The 18,361-nt window shown below is 38.8% G+C and overlaps 1 protein-coding gene across 1 annotated transcript in view; it reads right to left on the bottom strand.

Annotated features, from left to right (window-relative positions):
- AGPAT4 (1-acylglycerol-3-phosphate O-acyltransferase 4) overlaps positions 1-18,361 on the bottom strand; it is a 290,880-nt gene that overhangs the window by 188,894 nt on the left and 83,625 nt on the right. Inside the window, exon 2 of the mRNA XM_053710931.1 lies at positions 9,074-9,312. Coding sequence (XP_053566906.1) covers positions 9,074-9,251 — 178 coding nt within the window. The 5' untranslated portion in view covers positions 9,252-9,312. The remainder of the gene's footprint in view (positions 1-9,073; positions 9,313-18,361) is intronic.

Below are 18,361 nucleotides of genomic sequence, written 5' to 3'. Positions count from 1 at the left end.
GTTGCTAACTGAGGCCAAGCTAGAAGAGCATTGAATATTGCTCTTAATTCTAGAATGTTTATCGGGAGGAGTCTCTCCTCCTGAGTCCACGATCCCTGAGCCTTCAGGGAGTTCCAGACTGCTCCCCAGCCTAGTAGGCTGGCATCTGTTGTTACAATCGTCCAATCTGGTCTGCGAAAAGTCATTCCTTTGGACAGATGAACCCGTGACAACCACCAGAGAAGAGAATCTCTGGTCTCCTGGTCCAGATTTAGCAAAGGGGACAGATCTGAGTAATCCCGTTCCATTGACTTAGCATGCATAGTTGCAGCGGTCTGAGATGTAGGCGCGCAAATGGCACTATGTCCATTGCCGCGACCATTAAGCCGATTACTTCCATGCACTGAGCTACTGATGGGCTTGGAATGGAGTGAAGGACACGGCAAGCATTGAGAATCTTTGATAACCTGGACTCCGTCAGGTAAATTTTCATCTCTACAGAATCTATAAGAGTCCCTAGAAAAGGGACCCTTGTGAGTGGTAACAGAGAACTCTTTTCCACGTTCACTTTCCACCCATGCGACCTCAGAAATGCTAGAACTATCTCTGTATGAGACTTTGCATTTTGAAAACTTGACGCTTGTATCAGAATGTCGTCTAGGTACGGAGCCACCGCTATGCCTCGTGGTCTTAGCACCGCCAGAAGTGAGCCCAGAACCTTTGTAAAAATTCTCGGGGCCGTAGCTAACCCGAAGGGAAGAGCTACAAACTGGTAATGCCTGTCTAGAAAGGCAAACCTTAGGTACCGATAATGATCTTTGTGAATCGGTATGTGAAGGTAGGCATCCTTTAAGTCCACTGTGGTCATATATTGACCCTCTTGGATCATGGGTAGGATGGTCCGAATGGTTTCCATCTTGAACGATGGAACCCTTAGGAACTTGTTTAAGATTTTTAAGTCTAAGATTGGTCTGAAGGTTCCCTCTTTTTTGGGAACCACAAACAGATTTGAATAAAACCCTTGCCCCTGTTCCGTTCGCGGAACTGGGTGGATCACTCCCATCACTAAGAGGTCTTGTACACATTGTAGAAATGCCTCCTTCTTTACTAGGTTTGTTGATAACCTTGACAGATGAAACCTCCCTTGTGGAGGAGAAGTTTTGAAATCCAGAAGGTATCCCTGAGATATAATCTCCAACGTCCAGGGATCCTGTATATCTCTTGCCCAAGCCTGGGCGAAGAGAGAAAGTCTGCCCCCACTAGATCCATCTCCAGAAAGGGGGCCCTGTCTTCATGCTGTCTTAGGGGCGGAAGTAGGCTTTCTGGCCTGCTTGCCCGTGTTCCATGACTGGTTGCCTTTCCAACCCTGTCTGTAACGAGCAGTAGTTCCTTCCTGTTTTGGAGCGGAGGAAGTTGATGCTGCTCCTGCCTTGAGACAGTAATGTCAGCAATAATTTCCTTCAAGCCGGGCCCGAATAAGGTCTGCCCTTTGAAAGGAATGTTCAGTAGTTTAGACTTAGAAGTTACATCTGCTGACCAGGATTTAAGCCATAGCGCTCTGCGCGCCTGTATGGCGAATCTGGAATTCTTAGCCGTAAGTTTGGTTAAATGCACTACGGCATCCGAAACAAACGCATTAGCCAGCTTAAGGGTTCTAATCTTGCTCAAAGACTCATCCAATGGTGCTGTGCGAATCGCCTCTTCCAGAGACTCAAACCAGAATGCCGCTGCAGCAGTGACAGGCGCAATGCATGCAAGAGGCTGTAATATAAAACCTTGTTGAACAAACATTTTCTTAAGGTAACCCTCTAATTTCTGAGAAAGCACAGCTATCCTCCACCGGGATAGTGGTACGCTTGGCTAAAGTAGAAACTGCTCCCTCCACCTTAGGGACCGTCTGCCATAAGTCTCGTGTGATGGCGTCTATAGGGAACATTTTTCTAAATATCAGAGGAGGGGAAAAAGGCACACCGGGTCTATCCCACTCCTTGCTAATAATCTCTGTAAGCCTCTTTGGTATAGGAAAAACGTCAGTACACACCGGTACCGCATAGTATTTATCCAGCCTACATAATTTCTCTGGGATTGCCACCATGTCACAATCATTCAGAGCCGCTAACACCTCCCCTAGCAACACGCGGAGGTTCTCAAGCTTAAATTTAAAATTTGAAATTTCTGAATCCGGTCTCCCCGAATCAGAACCGTCACCCACAGAATGAAGCTCTCCGTCCTCATGTTCTGCAAATTGTGACGCAGTATCAGACATGGCTCTCGTGTCATCGGCGCGCTCTGTCCTTAACCCAGAACTGTCGCGCTTGCCTCTTAACTCGGGCATATTGTATAATACTTCTTTCATAACATTAGCCATATCATGTAAAGTGATTTGTAAGGGCCTTGATGTACTTGGCGCCTCAATCTCACGCACTTCCCGAGCGGGAGACGAAGGTACTGACATGTGAGGAGAGTTAGATGGCATAACTTCCCCCTCGTTGTCTGGTGATAATTTCTTTATCGGTACAGATTGACTTTTATTCAAAGTAATATCAATACAATTGGTACACATATTTCTATTGGGCTCCACATCGGCTTTTAAACATAATGAACAAGCAGATTCCTCTGTATCAGACATGTTTAAACAGACTAGCAATGAAGCTAGCAAGCTTGGAAATTACTCTCAATAAGTTTACAAGCAATATAAAAAACGCTGCAGCGCTTTTAAAAAACACAGTTGAATAACAAAGAACTAATTCAGTTATAGTCAACAATTCTTTAAATGTATTAATTAGCAGAGGATTGCACCCATTAGCAAAAGGATGATTAACCCCTCAGTACCCAAAAACGGATATCAAATTAAGATTTAACGCTTTTATCACAGTCAAACACACTGTCACAGGTCTGCTGTGACTGATTACCTCCCTCAAAAACGAATTTTGAAGACCCCTGAGCTCTCTAGAGACGTCCTGGATCAAGGAGGAAGAAGCAGGAAGACTGTGCTAGAATTTTAACTGCGCAACAAGGCGCTAAAAAAGGTCCCTCCCACTCATTTACAACAGTGGGAGACCTGATATAACGGTTTCTATGCAGAAAAATACGTTAGCCATGTGGAAAAAAATCATGCCCAAAAGGATCTATCACCAAAGTACCTCACAAAACGAATAACATGCCAGTAAACGTTTTAAAAAACAAACTTTTTTTTTTTTTAATGTCATGCAAAGTTATCACTAAGCCTGCTACCAGTCGCTTCCACTGCAGATAAGGCTTAAGCATTATTTCAGTATTAACAGTATTTTCTCAGTCAAATTCTAGTCCCTAGAAAATAACTCTACTTTGCATACATTTATCAGCCTGATACCAGTCACTACTACTGCATTTAAGGCTGTACTTACATCATACGGGTAACAGCAGTGTTTACTTAGTCAATTCCATTCCCAGAAAATATTGTACTGCACATACCTCATTTGCGGGGGACCCCGCATGCTATTCCCATTTTCTGAAGTTACCCCACTCCTTAGAATGTCGAGAACAGCCATTGGATCTTAGTTACGCCTGCTAAGATCATAGAAAACGCAGGCAGTTTCTTCTTCCAAATACTGCCTGAGATAGAAAAACAGCACACTCCGGTGCCATTTAAAATAACAAACTTTTGATTGAAGAATAATTAAGTAAAAACTCCAACTCCTCTCGCGACCTCCTTCTTTGTTGAGGGTTGCAAGAGAATGACTGGATATGACATGTGAGGGGAGGAGCTATATAGCAGCTCTGCTTGGGTGATCCTCTTGCAACTTCCTGTTGGGAAGGAGAGTATATCCCATAAGTAATGGATGACCCGTGGACTGAACACACTTAACAAGAGAAAGGGAAGATATTTTACCTCAAAATTTCTTCAGCTCACCAGAGTAAGTGCTCTATGAACATAGGCAGCTCTACCATTAAGCAAAATAGGCAGTTGTCTAAGGCCTTGCTTAAACATGTGTGGCATGTGCATGTCATATGGATGAGTGAAAAAAACACTCTTGGCTTGATGACTTAGAAAAGGTCACTTTGTATACAGGACAAGGTGTGCAATCTCAGGTTTGATGTGGGAATTTCAGGGTTTTGTCTGAGGACTATTTTGGGTATGTAGCTGACAGGCCTGCCCTTTATTTAGTTTATGAGAAGTTTTTTATGGTACAATGAGTTCTAATATTGTGTGTTATTCTTTATATAAGTATCACTGAATGTTTGCACAGGGGTGGGCCATACAAGGGGAAGGCATACAAGGGAGGGGAATAAAAGCAATGGGCTGAGTATCCCACAAATTTACCTTGACCAGGGCCCCACAAATGTTAAGGTTGGCCCTGGAAGCTGACTTGGCTGTTTTAGGGCCATGAGCCAGATTTTATTTGTGCATAGTACTTACAGAGAAGCTTCTGTGTCAGGGGCCATTCTGATCTGAGCTCTGATCTGAAGAAAAAAAATAGCCTAGCACTCAAAGTACTCTGGCATACTTATTCTGGCATAATTATATTCCCCTTACAAGCAGTGAGTATTGTATTGTCTAGTAGAGACTACAAGAGACTTATCATTTAATGTATTAATTTGGGAGCAACTTTGTGAATTAGGAATTAATTCAGGTTGAATATTTGCCAAAATCCATAGGAATGATTTGGGTGAACTTTAATACACATAGGGACAGATTTCAATGAAATTTCAGAGCAATTCATATTCAGATTTATTTGGTTAATTTTGCATTTTGTTTTGTGTCAAGGGGCCTCAAATTTGAGCTTTGTCTGAGAACTCACTAACTAAAGTTATACTGTGAACAGTTTTGCTTCAGCAGCTGTCCAGCTGAAAGTTGAAAAAACTTCCTTAATGGGGCAGTAAACCTACAAAATAATATTATATAATTCTGCACAAAGTGCCATTATAATGAATGTAGCTTGCTTCCGCTCTCGTCTGGTAGTGGAAGCGAGCTACATTCATTGTAATGGCGCGATCGGGCTGAGATGCGCTTAAGAAAAAAACAGACCCACTCAGTAGAGCCAGGAGCGGCGTTCTGCAAAACTCAACTTCATAGTAAAAAAATCTCAGGAACACTTTGTTGTATATACTTGGCGCTAAGCTAATGTTATATAATTCTGCAATTTGTGCAGAATTGTATAACATTATTTTGTAGGTTTACTGCCCCTTTAAACTGAATAGGAAAATAGCATGACTTGGCCTGCACGTTGCAGATGCACACTCCCTTGCAAGTCCTGGGACTAGCATCCTGATTGACTGCTCAAAGTCTCTTTATAGAGGGTTGTGAATACTTAGGAAGTTTTGAGATAAAATATCTTCCATTTTTATATAGAGATGTTTAGGTGATATTTTCTAGTCAGAGTTTTACAGCTATGCTGCATCAATTTTAAGTGCTTCAACATTTGGGTATCATGTAGGGATGGGCAAATGTGTTTATATTCAAATTTGAATGTTAGAACAAATGTTATTGTAGAAATTTGATTTACATAATCGACTGTTGATAAGAACTAATATTCTTAAAAATTCTATAATTGAATGCTATTTACAGTTTTCGAATGTCACTTTCGATTTTGAATGTTCATACTTTGATCGAATGTCCAGATTCAAAATTTCAAATGTAACATTCGATTTAACAAATACTATTCAGATGTTCAATAGTTTATGTGGTAGGGAATTTAGTAAATTGATACGTAATAGATACAAATATAACAATTTGAATATTTCTATTTCAAATATTGCATAATTTGAATATTAAATTTAAAGAAAGCATTAGAAATACTATTACAAATATATAAATTTGAAAATTTCAAATTTTTCTAATAATTCGATTCAAATTATGCATTGAATATTACATTTAAAGAAAGCATTAGAGATACCATTATTTTAAACGAATGTTAGAATGTTGTACAAACATTTAAAATGATCAAACAAATGTGTAAAAATTTGTTTAATTTTTCGAATGCTGCAAAACATTCACCCATCCCTAGTTTTATATCCCTTTAAGGAAGTCCACTGAAATCTTGCAAGATTTTATAGTAAACTCTCAAGAGACCACAGTAAAGCATAGCATGACATCAGTACTGCTGATGCTGATGCGGATTGCCTGTTTTTTTCTTCAACTTGCAGCTGGACAGTAGCTGAAGTATAACTTTTCACATGCAGTTACTCTTGCTAACTGAAGACATTTTGATCTTTCTTTAATACAAACAGATGTTCATGTGATATTTTCTTGTCAGCTTTTTACTAGGGATGGGCAAATGTTTCTAAAAATTTGAAATTTAAAACAAATTTTGATACATTAGTTCGTTCGAATTTCGAATGTTTATATAACATTCTAACATTCTATTTCCAAATTTTCATTTTCAAATTTTTCAATTAAATTAAAAAATATTTGTTCGAATAATAGAATGTTTAGCTATGTATTCATTCTATTTCGAATTCAAATGTTTGAATTTGAATGTAACATTCAAATTTAAAAATAGTATTTCTAGTCCAATACTGTGTTTTTTAAATGTAATATTCAAATTTGAATGGGACATTCAAATTCAAATGCCACATTTGAATTCAAAATAGTATTTCTAGTATTTAAACTGTGTTTAATAAATGTAATATTTGAATGCTACATTCAAATTCGAATGTAACATTCGAATTTGAAATAGTATTTCTAGTCTAATACTGTGATTTATAAATGTAATATTTAAATTCGAATGTGACATTCGAATTCGAAATAGTATTTCTAGTCTACAACTGTGTTGTAGAAATGTAATATTAGAATTCGAATATTTCATTCGAATTTGGATGTAGCATTTGAATTTGAAATAGTATTTCTAGTCTACAACTGTGTTTTATAAATGTAATATTGGAATTTGAATGTGACATTCAAATTCGAATGTGACATTCGAAAACTGTAAATCACATTTTATAATAGAATTTTTAAGAATATTCGTTCTTATCAACATTCTATTATGTAAATCAAATTTCTACAATAACATTCTTTCTAACATTCAAATTCGAATATAAACACATTTGCCCATCTCTACTTTTTACAGTTATGCTGCATCACTTTCAAGTTATTTAACATATGGGTATTGTGTCCCTTTAAGTTGCGTGTCTATGACTACGGTGTGAGCCGAAACGTGCAAGCAGCCATTCTTATGCCAGACTAGTGTATACGCTTTTTTACTGTGGGCTGATTCTGTTTTAAATGTGCAACATGCAATCAATAAAGATTTGACGTTTTATCTTTGAAAACGCTGTTCTATTTCATACTGTGTTATGGTCCTTTTAACACACGAAGTGAGCCAAGAAAAGAGTTGTCTTCACACATGCTCCCCAACAAATGGTGATTTCCTGGTTAAATTCTGCAAGGCTTCCAGTTTCCAAGGTGTAAATTACCATTGCGTTTAACTCTTCCGGGGTAAACAAAATGCACAAAAAAACAGTTCGAGTTTTGAAAAATATGCTCTTTCGTAAACATACGGCAAAAAAGTGTTCAACAGAATTTACAGTACACTGGTGTTTTGTTTTGATTTTATATTAGACCTTTATGTGCTTTAATTTATAATCTTGCACAAGTGAGAGCCATATTTTTGGGATCACATTTAAGAGACATCAAACACAATTTTTTTCCCTTTCATTTATTCAGATGGTGCAAGCACTTATAGAATACTTTCCAATGTACTCCTATAATCTAATCTGCTTCTTTCTCTAGACATCCTTTGTTAAAAAGCATACATAGGTAACCTCAGGAGCAGCAATGCACTACTAGCAGCTAGCTACTGATTGGTGGCTGCACATATATGCCTCCTGTCATTGGCTCACCTGATGTGTTCAGCTAGCTCCCAGGAGTGCATTTCTGCTACTTAAAAGGATACCAAGAGAATAAAGCAAATTTGAAAATAGAAGTCATTTTGAAAGTTGTTTAAAATGTTATGCTGTTTCTGAATTATGAAAGAAAACATTTGAGTTTCACGCCCCTTTAAGCTCAGCATTTATTTCCTGTGTTATTACCATTATTGGCATTTATACTTTTTAATACGTTCATGCTTTCATCAAAATAACAAAAGCAGTGAAGGTCATGGTCTCAGTACTTTCTCAACAAAGGAGCTCCCCGTTAGCAGCCATGTATGCTGTATAAAAGGCTATTTTCTATTTAAATGAATGATGCAGAGTGTAAAGTAGGGTGAGCAGATGTCCCCGATTTCCGGGGACAGTCCCAGATTAAGGAGACTGTCCCCGGACAAATTATGTCCCTGGAAAGAGTAATTTTTTCTTTTGCATGCAAAATATTTGTAAAACTTCGCCAGTATTTTATGTTGTATCAACATTTTGTAGCCAACCATTTTTCTTATTAGTTTACCGTTATACAAGGATTCAACATGTGTTGATTATGACATGAGTGTCTAAACACTATAAAGTATATGAGGGATGAGTTTGGAGCGATTAGCAGAAACATTACTTTGGTTTCTATAACTATAGCTTCAAATTTAGCACTTTGCCTCCATATTGCTTTAGTTTTTGATTATCGGGCCCTTTAGAATTTCTATTTCTCTCTGAGTTGCCACCTCGGGGCCTATTTATCAACCCTCTGTCGGACATGATCCGATCAGCGGATCATGTCCGACAGACATCGCTGAATGCGGAGAGTGTATTGTGAGCTGCTGGTGCAACGCCGCCCCCTGCAGATTCGCAGCCAATCGGCCGCTATCAGGGGGTGTCAATCAACCTGATCGTATTCGATCGGGTTGATTTCCGGCGATGTCTGTCCGCCTCAGAGCAGACGGACAGGTTATGTAGCAGCGGTCTTTAGACCGCTGCTTCATAACTGGTGTTTCTTGCGATCCTGAAGGCTCGCCAGAAACAGGCCCCCTCATGTTAACCTGGACAGTTATGAGTTGCAAAAGCTGCAGGGTGTGCAGAGGAAGCACTGCTTATTCAATTAAACTACAAATATCTATATCCAAATACACTTCTTAGATTCATTCCTAAAAATGTGTTAAAATTCTTACAGCATTCTAAATCTGAAATACATGCGCCATTTGTACAGTATTATAAAGAAATCTATAAAGATAAATAAAATAATAAGCTATCTTACGGCTTGATATGCAGTATGCCAGTCGGCAGTTGATCTTCCGGTATAACTGTTTGTTAAAAGGCCAAATAAGAAGAGTAAGGAGTTGAATAAAGTTGATTATTAGTCCTGTTCCAATAAAAACGTAGCTGATAAAAAGGTGGAAAATGAACTGAGATTTCAGAAAACCAATGATGTTCATTGTTCACTAGGAATTGAAGAAAAAGATTTCCCAAAACACATCCAGTTAGTCAAGAGGTGACCTATAAAAAAAAAGATAAAAAATAAAATAAAAAGATATATAGCATGTTAAATCATATAGAACAGTATAAGAAAAATGGTTTTCTTGTTTGAAAATTTACACAGAATTCCAACATGGCAAGGTGAGGAGAAATCAAATAATTATTCACAGATCAGTGCTGTTCAAAATATATACATTTTTATATTTATTTCAGTGATTTTTATGCAGATGGTAAAGGGAAATTTAAACCACATGCCTAGATTAGAAGTGGAGAGCTATTTTTTCTTTCATGATTCACACAGACTTTACAATTTTATTTTTTTAAATCAAATGTTGCTTCATTCTCTTGACATCCTTTTTTAAATGCTCTACTGGGAGTTAGCTGAACATATCAAGTGAGCCAATGACAAGAGACATATATGTACAGCCATTAATCAGAAGCCAATCCCAGTAGTGAAGAGAGAGATATAGAAAAAACAAGCTAAGTCCCTAGGTGGCGCACAAACCCAAAAAAGTCACTAATAAAATATTGCAGTGAAATATAAATGGTTATAATAAGGTATTGTAATAAAATGAATGCTTAATAATAATAATAATAATGTGCTAGAAGAGTCTTATTCAGGTATAAAAGTCAATGCTCATAAGGTACAGTCATGTAGGACAACAACCTCATAAGGTTGACGTCTGGCAGCTGAACTTCACACCATACAGGAACTGATTGCCGTTCTGTAAACTGAATCAGAGAAAAAGAGGCGCCACATAGCTTGATCCTGTATAGTATAGCACATAGACAATGAAAATTAATGTACTGACTCACAATGAAGTTGGCACTAAAATGTATATCCAATTATGGCTCAATAACTACCTTATCAGTAGCAGGAGATTGGCCATTTGCTAGATTTGATTGCAGGAGAAAAAAAATCTAGCTTTTGTTTATGTACTATATATCTGTGGGAGGAGGTGCATTTTGTGATTGTTTTTAGTTTGTTTGCTGAACAAGCCCTCTCTGTCACACCTGCTCCAAGTTTCAAAGTTTAAAAAAGTAGTCCAGCATTTCACAAGGCAACCACAGAAAAAGGGAGGCTTGTCTAATGTTGTAACTTCTACATTTCACCTTTTCAAAAGAGAAAATCCTTACAGATTCCTTTTAATACTTAGGGGTAGATTTACCAAGCAGCGGATGCTGTAATCTACCCCTGATGCTCCTTAACTCGTCATCATCCCGATCAGATACGATTGGGAAGATTGACACCCGCTGCTAGCGGCCAATTGGCCGCAAATGTGCAGGGGGCGGCATTGCACAAGCATTTCACAAGAAATGCTTGTGCAATGTTAAATGCTAACAGTGTATGCTGTCAGCATTTAGCAATGCCGGGCGGACAAGATTCGCTGGTCCGGCATTTGATAAATCGGCCCCTTAGTATAATGCAGGCATAAATGGTCTATAAATGCTATAAAACATCAAATGCAATTTCCAAAGTTTCCCAATGAGTGATATTCCGAGATTTATTGAATTAAATGTTAATTCATAAACAATTTACATTTTTTAACCTAAAAGATAAGGTTATCTTTATGTGATAAAATGAACTGGTTTTGCTTGTATACATTTCACAGTCATAAGCATAACACATACATTAAGAAGTCTCAAAGAGGGCATAAATAAGTCATCTGAAGAGAAGCAAGCTTAATCTCGGCTTTAGATGCCAAGTGCAATGCTGAGCCATGTGTGTAAAGGGGCACTGGGGCATACATTCTTCATTATCTATCATGCAACAATGTGCTGTAGTCAGACCATGTGAAGCTGCATAAAATGTTCTGTAACAAAGAGATTGTTGATTTTTGTCCCCATAATTTAAAGGGACATAATAGAACACTAAGGCACATTTTCAGTCATCATGGAAGTATTCTAATTTTGTTCTTTAAAACTGATATTTAAAGGGTCAGTAAAGTGAAAACTAAAAACTTTCATGATACAGATAGAGCATACACATTTTAACCCCTTAAGGACAAGGCCATTTTTCAATTTCTTTCCCTTAAGGACCAGGGCTATTTTTACATTTCTGCGGTGTTTGTGTTTAGCTGTAATTTTCCTCTTACTCATTTACTGTAGCCACACATATTATATACTGTTTTTCTCGTCATTAAATGGACTTTCTAAAAATACCATTATTTTCATCATATCTTATCATTTACTGTAAAAAATTATAAATTTATATTTATATTTAGTAGACATCCCAAAGTATTGATCTAGGCCCATTTTGGTATATTTCATGCCACCATTTCACCGCCAAATGAGATCAAATAAAAAAATATTGTTCACTTTTTCACAAATTATTTCACAAACTTTAGGTTTCTCACTGAAATTATTTACAAACAATTTGTGCAATTATGGCACAAATGGTTTTAAATGTTTCTCTGGGATCCACTTTGTTCAGAGATAGCAGACATATATGGCTTTGGCGTTGATTGTTGGTAATTAGAAAGCCACTAAATGCCACTGCGCACCACACGTGTATTACGCCCAGCAGTGAAGGGGTTAATTAGGGAGCATGAAGGGAGCTTCTAGGGTTAATTTTAGCTTTAGGGTAGTGTAGAAGACAACCCAAAGTATTGATCTAGGCCCATTTTGATATATTTCATGCCACCATTTCACCGCCAAATGCAATCAAATAAAAAAAATCGTTCACTTTTTCACTAACTTTGGGTTTCTCACTGAAATTATTTACAAACAGCTTGTGCAATTATGGCACACATGGTTGTAAATGCTTCTCTGGGATTCCCTTTGTTCAGAAATAGCAGACATATATGGCTTTGGCATTACTTTTTGGTAATTAGAAGGCCGCTAAATGCGGCTGCACACCACACTTGTATTATGCCCAGCAGTGAAGGGGTTAATTAGGTAGCTTGTAGGGAGCTTGCAGGGTTAATTTTATCTTTAATGTAGAGATCAGCCTCCCACCTGACACATCCCACCCCATGATCCCTCCCAAACAGCTCTCTTCCCTCCCCCACCGCACAATTGTCCCTGCCATCTTAAGTACTGGCAGAAAGTCTGCCAGTACTAAAATAAAAGGTTTTTTTTTTAATTTAATTTTATTTAAAAAATCACATTCTGTTGTGTAGGATCCCCTCTTAGCCCCCAAACTCCCTGATCCCCACCAAAGAGCTCTCTAACCCTCCCCCTACTATCTGACAGTACCCCCCTTTGCAATAAAATGTCATTTTTTTATAAAAAACACTCACTTTTTCTGTAGTGTAGCTGCTCCCCTCCATACCCCTCCCCCTCCCAGATTGCTTTCTGAAAGTAACCCTCATCCTCCTCTGCCACCCACCACCCTCTCTCCCCACTGCCCAGTACTTTGAAATTTTAAATGGTCCCCTGCTAGATTGCGGGTGTGCGCGCACACACCTGCCTCTCACCTCCCGCGCTCGCTCCTGCACGCACCTGACATATCTGTTGTGCTGGCCAGAAGGAAGTTCCCCAGTGATGGGCCACCCACCTGCCTCCCTGAAATGGCTCCCACCCACCAACGATCGGCACCATCGCTGGCCGATGCAGAGAGGGCCACAGAGTGGCCCTCTCTGCATCTGTGTGCCAAAAAAGGTATTGCAGTGATGCCTCAATATCGAGGCATCACTGCAATACCTTGAAAGCGGCTGGAAGCGATCATGATCGCTTCCAGCCGCTTGAAACCCTTAACGACATACAGGGTACGTCGCTGGTCTTTAAAGACCAGTTTGTGTGTGACGTACCCTGTACGACATGCGTCGTTAAGGGGTTAAAGGGATAGTCTAGTCAAAATTAAACTTCCATGATTCAGATAGAACATGCAATTTTAAGCAACTTTCTAATTTACTCATATTATCAAATTTTCTTTGTTCTCTTGGTATATTTATTTGAAAAAGCAAGAATGTAAGCATATGAGACAGCCCATTTTTAGTTCATCAACTGGCAGTGACGTGCGGTAACTTCAGAGGCTGGTGAGGCAGTGGCTAGGATATGCCTTCATTCTTTAGATATCCTTTGTTGAAGAAATAGCAATGCACATGGTGAGCCAATTACATGAGGTATCTATGTGTAGCCATCAATCAGCAGCTACTGAGCATATTTAGATATGATTTTCAACAAAGGATATCAAAAGAATGAAGAAGATTAGATAATAGATGTAAATTGGAAAGTTATTTAAAATTGCATGCTCTTTCTAAATCATGAAAGAAAACATATGGGTTTCATGTCCCTTTAAATTGTGTCTTGAAAACTGGTCAACTTAGTAAACATCTGATTTTAGTCTAAAGGATTGTAACAGAAACTCTTGCCAGATAACAAAATGCTTGCTCTGATTATGAGATCTAGAAATCCAGGCCCATTAAAATATATGTTTAAAACATACTTTTACTTTACTGCTGCAAATTATGCTTATAGATTCATACATTATTCAGTAAATATAAAAATCTCTTGATCCAGTGGGGGCTGGTGAAATTTAAAGATGGTGGGGTGCTTGACCTCACCCCTTTAAATAAAGCCACACCATCAGATGGCACTACCAATTCATTAATTAAATACATAAAAGGTAGACAGAAACACAGAAAAGCACTCAGGGGGAGAGGGAGAGACGGGGGAGAGGGAGACACAGAGGGTTAGAGAAAAAGAGAGAGAGACACAATCACACACAGGGTGTTAGAGAGAGAGAGAGAGACACAATCACACACAGAGGGTTAGAGAGAGAAAGAGAGACGCAATCACACACAGAGGGTTAGAGAGAGAGAGAGAAAGAGAGACGCAATTACACACAGAGGGTTAGAGAGAGAGAGAGAGAGAGAGAGAGAGAGACACAATCACACACAGAGGGTTAGAGAGAGAGAAAGAGACACACAATCACACACAGAGGGTTAGAGAGAGAGAGACACACAATCACACACAGAGGGTTAGAGAGAGAGAAAGAGAGACACAATCACACACAGAGGGTTAGAGAGAAAGAGAGAGACACAATCACACACAGAGGGTTAGAGAGAGAGAAAGAGAGACAATCACACACAGAGGGTTAGAGAGAGAGAGAAAGAGAGACACAATCACACACAGAGGTTTAGAGAGAGAGAGACACAATCACACACAGAGGGTTAGAGAGAGAGAGACACACAATCACACACAGAGGGTTAGAGAGAGAGAAAGAGAGACACAATCACACACAGAGGGTTAGAGAGAGAGAAAGAGAGACACGATCACACACAGAGGGTGAGAGAGAAAGAGAGACACAATCACACACAGAGGGTTAGAGAGAGAGAGAGAAAGAGAGAGAGACACAATCACACACAGAGGTTTAGAGAGAAAGAGAGACATAATCACACACAGAGGGTTAGAGAGAGAGAGAGAGAGAGAGACACACAATCACACACAGAGGTTTAGAGAGAGAGAGAGAAAGAGAGAGAGGCACAATCACACAAAGAGGGTTAGAGAGAGAGAGACACAATCACACACAGAGGGTTAGAGAGAGAGAAAGAGACACAATCACACACAGAGGGTTAGCGGGAGAGAGAAAGAGAGAGACACAATCACACACAGAGGGTTTGAGGGAGAGAGAAAGAGAGAGACACAATCACACACAGAGGGTTAGAGAGACACATAAGGGGTGAGAGAGTCAGAGGGGGAGGAAGAGAGACAGAGAGAGAAAGAGACCATGGGGGAGAATGACACATAAGGAGAGAGATGGATAGATAGAGAGAGAGAGACACACACACGGGGGGCAGGAAGGGACCACTGCATTTTTAAGTAATATTTTAAGTGACTATCAAATGCTAATAGTCTACAATCTATTTTAAATATCTGAAACAGAACAGCACATATGAATGGCAGCATTAATAAATTATTATTTTTTGCCTACTTCAGGGTTGTCCACCATACACCTAAGGAATCACTGGATTACATGAAATACTATAGCTACAGGAGCCATGGAGAATATTTGCTATAACCCATTCTAAATTGCTTGGTTTCATTTTACATTACCATGCTGTTGGTCTAGCTTCCTCTTGTCAAATAACAACTCATCCGTACAAACAGCAGAGCTACAGAGAGTTCATAAAGTGAGACTATATATTAGTGTGCAGTACAGAGGCAAGCTGCTGGGTGTAAAGTTTGAGTAAACAAAATACAAAAACGATAATTAAAAGAGTAAAAACAAAAAAACACTAAACCCCATTCATTAAATTATAATTTTAACTAACAGAATCCCTTTCAGTAAAATCTAAGGTTGCAGAACTTAAATAAAATGTGGCTAAAACACTGCTCTGAGTCTGCCTCTCTTCCTGCTCTGTAGTCTGTAAGGAAGTGACAGTGGAACATTCCACTGCACTTGGAGGGGAAGAACAGAACTCTATTTTTTTTTTATTGAATAAAAGCTGACAGCTGAACAGGGCAGCAACAAATAAATGAGAAGATTTTTTTTTCCGTTTTTGTTTTGTTTTATACGATTAAACATCCAGCCCCAACCCTAAGTTCCACTTACTAATGCCTCTCACTGTATTGGTTCAGCCCAAATAGGACTGCCTCAAATAAGCAGTCATGGGCCATGCAATGATCTTAACCACTTTCATCCAGTAGGTGGCACAGCATGTTGTGTAATGGGGGGCAGACCTGATTGTGCCTCTCCATTGCACATGTAGCTGTGAAAAAAAAATGCTGGGGGAAAAAAATTGCAATTTTTTCTTTAAAGCCAATAAAAATATATATATTTTTGCCCATATGAGGTGAAGCACTGCCTCACCTGCCTCTAGTGACTGCACATAACTGTCACCTGGGTAGCACTTTCTGATTGGTGTCTAAATGTAGCCACCAATCATCAAGTGCTACCCCGGTGCTGAACCAAAAATGGTCCGGCTCCTAAGTATACTTTAAAATAAAGATACCAAGAGAACGAAGAAAAAATTATAATAGGAGTAAAAATAGAAAGTTGCTTTAAATTGCATGCTCTATCTGAATCATGAAAGTTTAATTTTGACTAGATTATTCTTTTTAATAACTTTCCACTGTACTTATATTATCAAATGTGTTTCATGATTTTGGTATCCTTTGTTAAAGTAGCAGTAATACAATACTGGGAGCTAGCTAAACACATCAGGTGAGTCAATGCCAAATGAGAACATGCATAAATGTGCTGCCACCAATTAGCATCTAGCAACTAGTATTGCATGATCATAGAAGTAAATTGGAAAGTTGTTTAAAATTGCATGCTCTATTGGAATCATGAAAGTATAATTTTAAATTTACTGTCCATTTAAATGGTCTAATGTGTTAACGCTTTTCCTTATTGCAATAGTGCTTAAAAAGGGATATAAAACAGTTTGTTTCATTGTTGTAATATGAAGAAGAAAAAAAAAACCTAAAAGCAATGGGTTGTAATTCCTTGCAATATGTTTATCCATCATTTAAAAAAATATTTTTAACTTATTTTTTAAACTTTATTTGTGCAGTGTCCATTACTTCCTATCACAGCCCTATAAGGGGCTGGGGTCTCTTCAGGAAGACATATCTAGCTTGAGGTCATAAATCTACAGTAAGAAGAGATGGTTTACTATTCAGTTAAAGGGCCATGATACCCAAATGTTGAAACACTTGAAACTGATGCAGCATAGCTGTAAAATGCTGACTAGAAAATATCACCTGAACATCTCTATGTAAAAAAGAAAGATATTTTACCTCAAAATGTCCTAAGTATTCACACCCCATTGCAAAGGACTTTAAGCAACAAATCAGTATGTCTGTCCCGGGACAGGCAAGGGAGTGAGCCTCGTGCACACTCATGTTATTTTCCTATTCAGTTTAAGGAAGTTTACTATGAAATCTCATGAGAGTTAAGTGAAATCTCATGAGATCACAGTAAAAGAGTTCATGACCTCAGCACTGTTGATGCTGATTGGCTGCAGTTCATTTCTTCATTATTTTTCTTCCTGCAGCTGGACAGCAGCTGAAGTATAACTTTTTACACAGGACTTATTCTGGTGACCTGAGGAAATTGTGAGGTAAAAACAGAATTTATGTTTACCTGATAAATTACTTTCTCCAACGGTGTGTCCGGTCCACGGCGTCATCCTTACTTGTGGGATATTCTCTTCCCCAACAGGAAATGGCAAAGAGCCCAGCAAAGCTGGTCACATGATCCCTCCCAGGCTCCGCCTACCCCAGTCATTCGACCGACGTTAAGGAGGAATATTTGCATAGGAGAAACCATATGGTACCGTGGTGACTGTAGTTAAAGAAAATAAATTATCAGACCTGATTAAAAAAACCAGGGCGGGCCGTGGACCGGACACACCGTTGGAGAAAGTAATTTATCAGGTAAACATAAATTCTGTTTTCTCCAACATAGGTGTGTCCGGTCCACGGCGTCATCCTTACTTGTGGGAACCAATACCAAAGCTTTAGGACACGGATGAAGGGAGGGAGCAAATCAGGTCACCTAAATGGAAGGCACCACGGCTTGCAAAACCTTTCTCCCAAAAATAGCCTCAGAAGAAGCAAAAGTATCAAACTTGTAAAATTTGGTAAAAGTGTGCAGTGAAGACCAAGTCGCTGCCCTACATATCTGATCAACAGAAGCCTCGTTCTTGAAGGCCCATGTGGAAGCCACAGCCCTAGTGGAATGAGCCGTGATTCTTTCGGGAGGCTGCCGTCCGGCAGTCTCGTAAGCCAATCTGATGATGCTTTTAATCCAAAAAGAGAGAGAGGTAGAAGTTGCTTTTTGACCTCTCCTTTTACCGGAATAAACAACAAACAAGGAAGATGTTTGTCTAAAATCCTTTGTAGCATCTAAATAGAATTTTAGAGCGCGAACAACATCCAAATTGTGCAACAAACGTTCCTTCTTTGAAACTGGTTTCGGACACAGAGAAGGTACGATAATCTCCTGGTTAATGTTTTTGTTAGAAACAACTTTTGGAAGAAAACCAGGTTTAGTACGTAAAACCACCTTATCTGCATGGAACACCAGATAAGGAGGAGAACACTGCAGAGCAGATAATTCTGAAACTCTTCTAGCAGAAGAAATTGCAACTAAAAACAAAACTTTCCAAGATAATAA

Source organism: Bombina bombina, chromosome 4, assembly GCF_027579735.1.
Source record: "Bombina bombina isolate aBomBom1 chromosome 4, aBomBom1.pri, whole genome shotgun sequence".
Lineage (NCBI taxonomy): Eukaryota > Metazoa > Chordata > Amphibia > Anura > Bombinatoridae > Bombina > Bombina bombina.
Note: the sequence above shows the minus strand (reverse complement) of the source record. Positions and strands in the feature narration are given on the sequence as shown.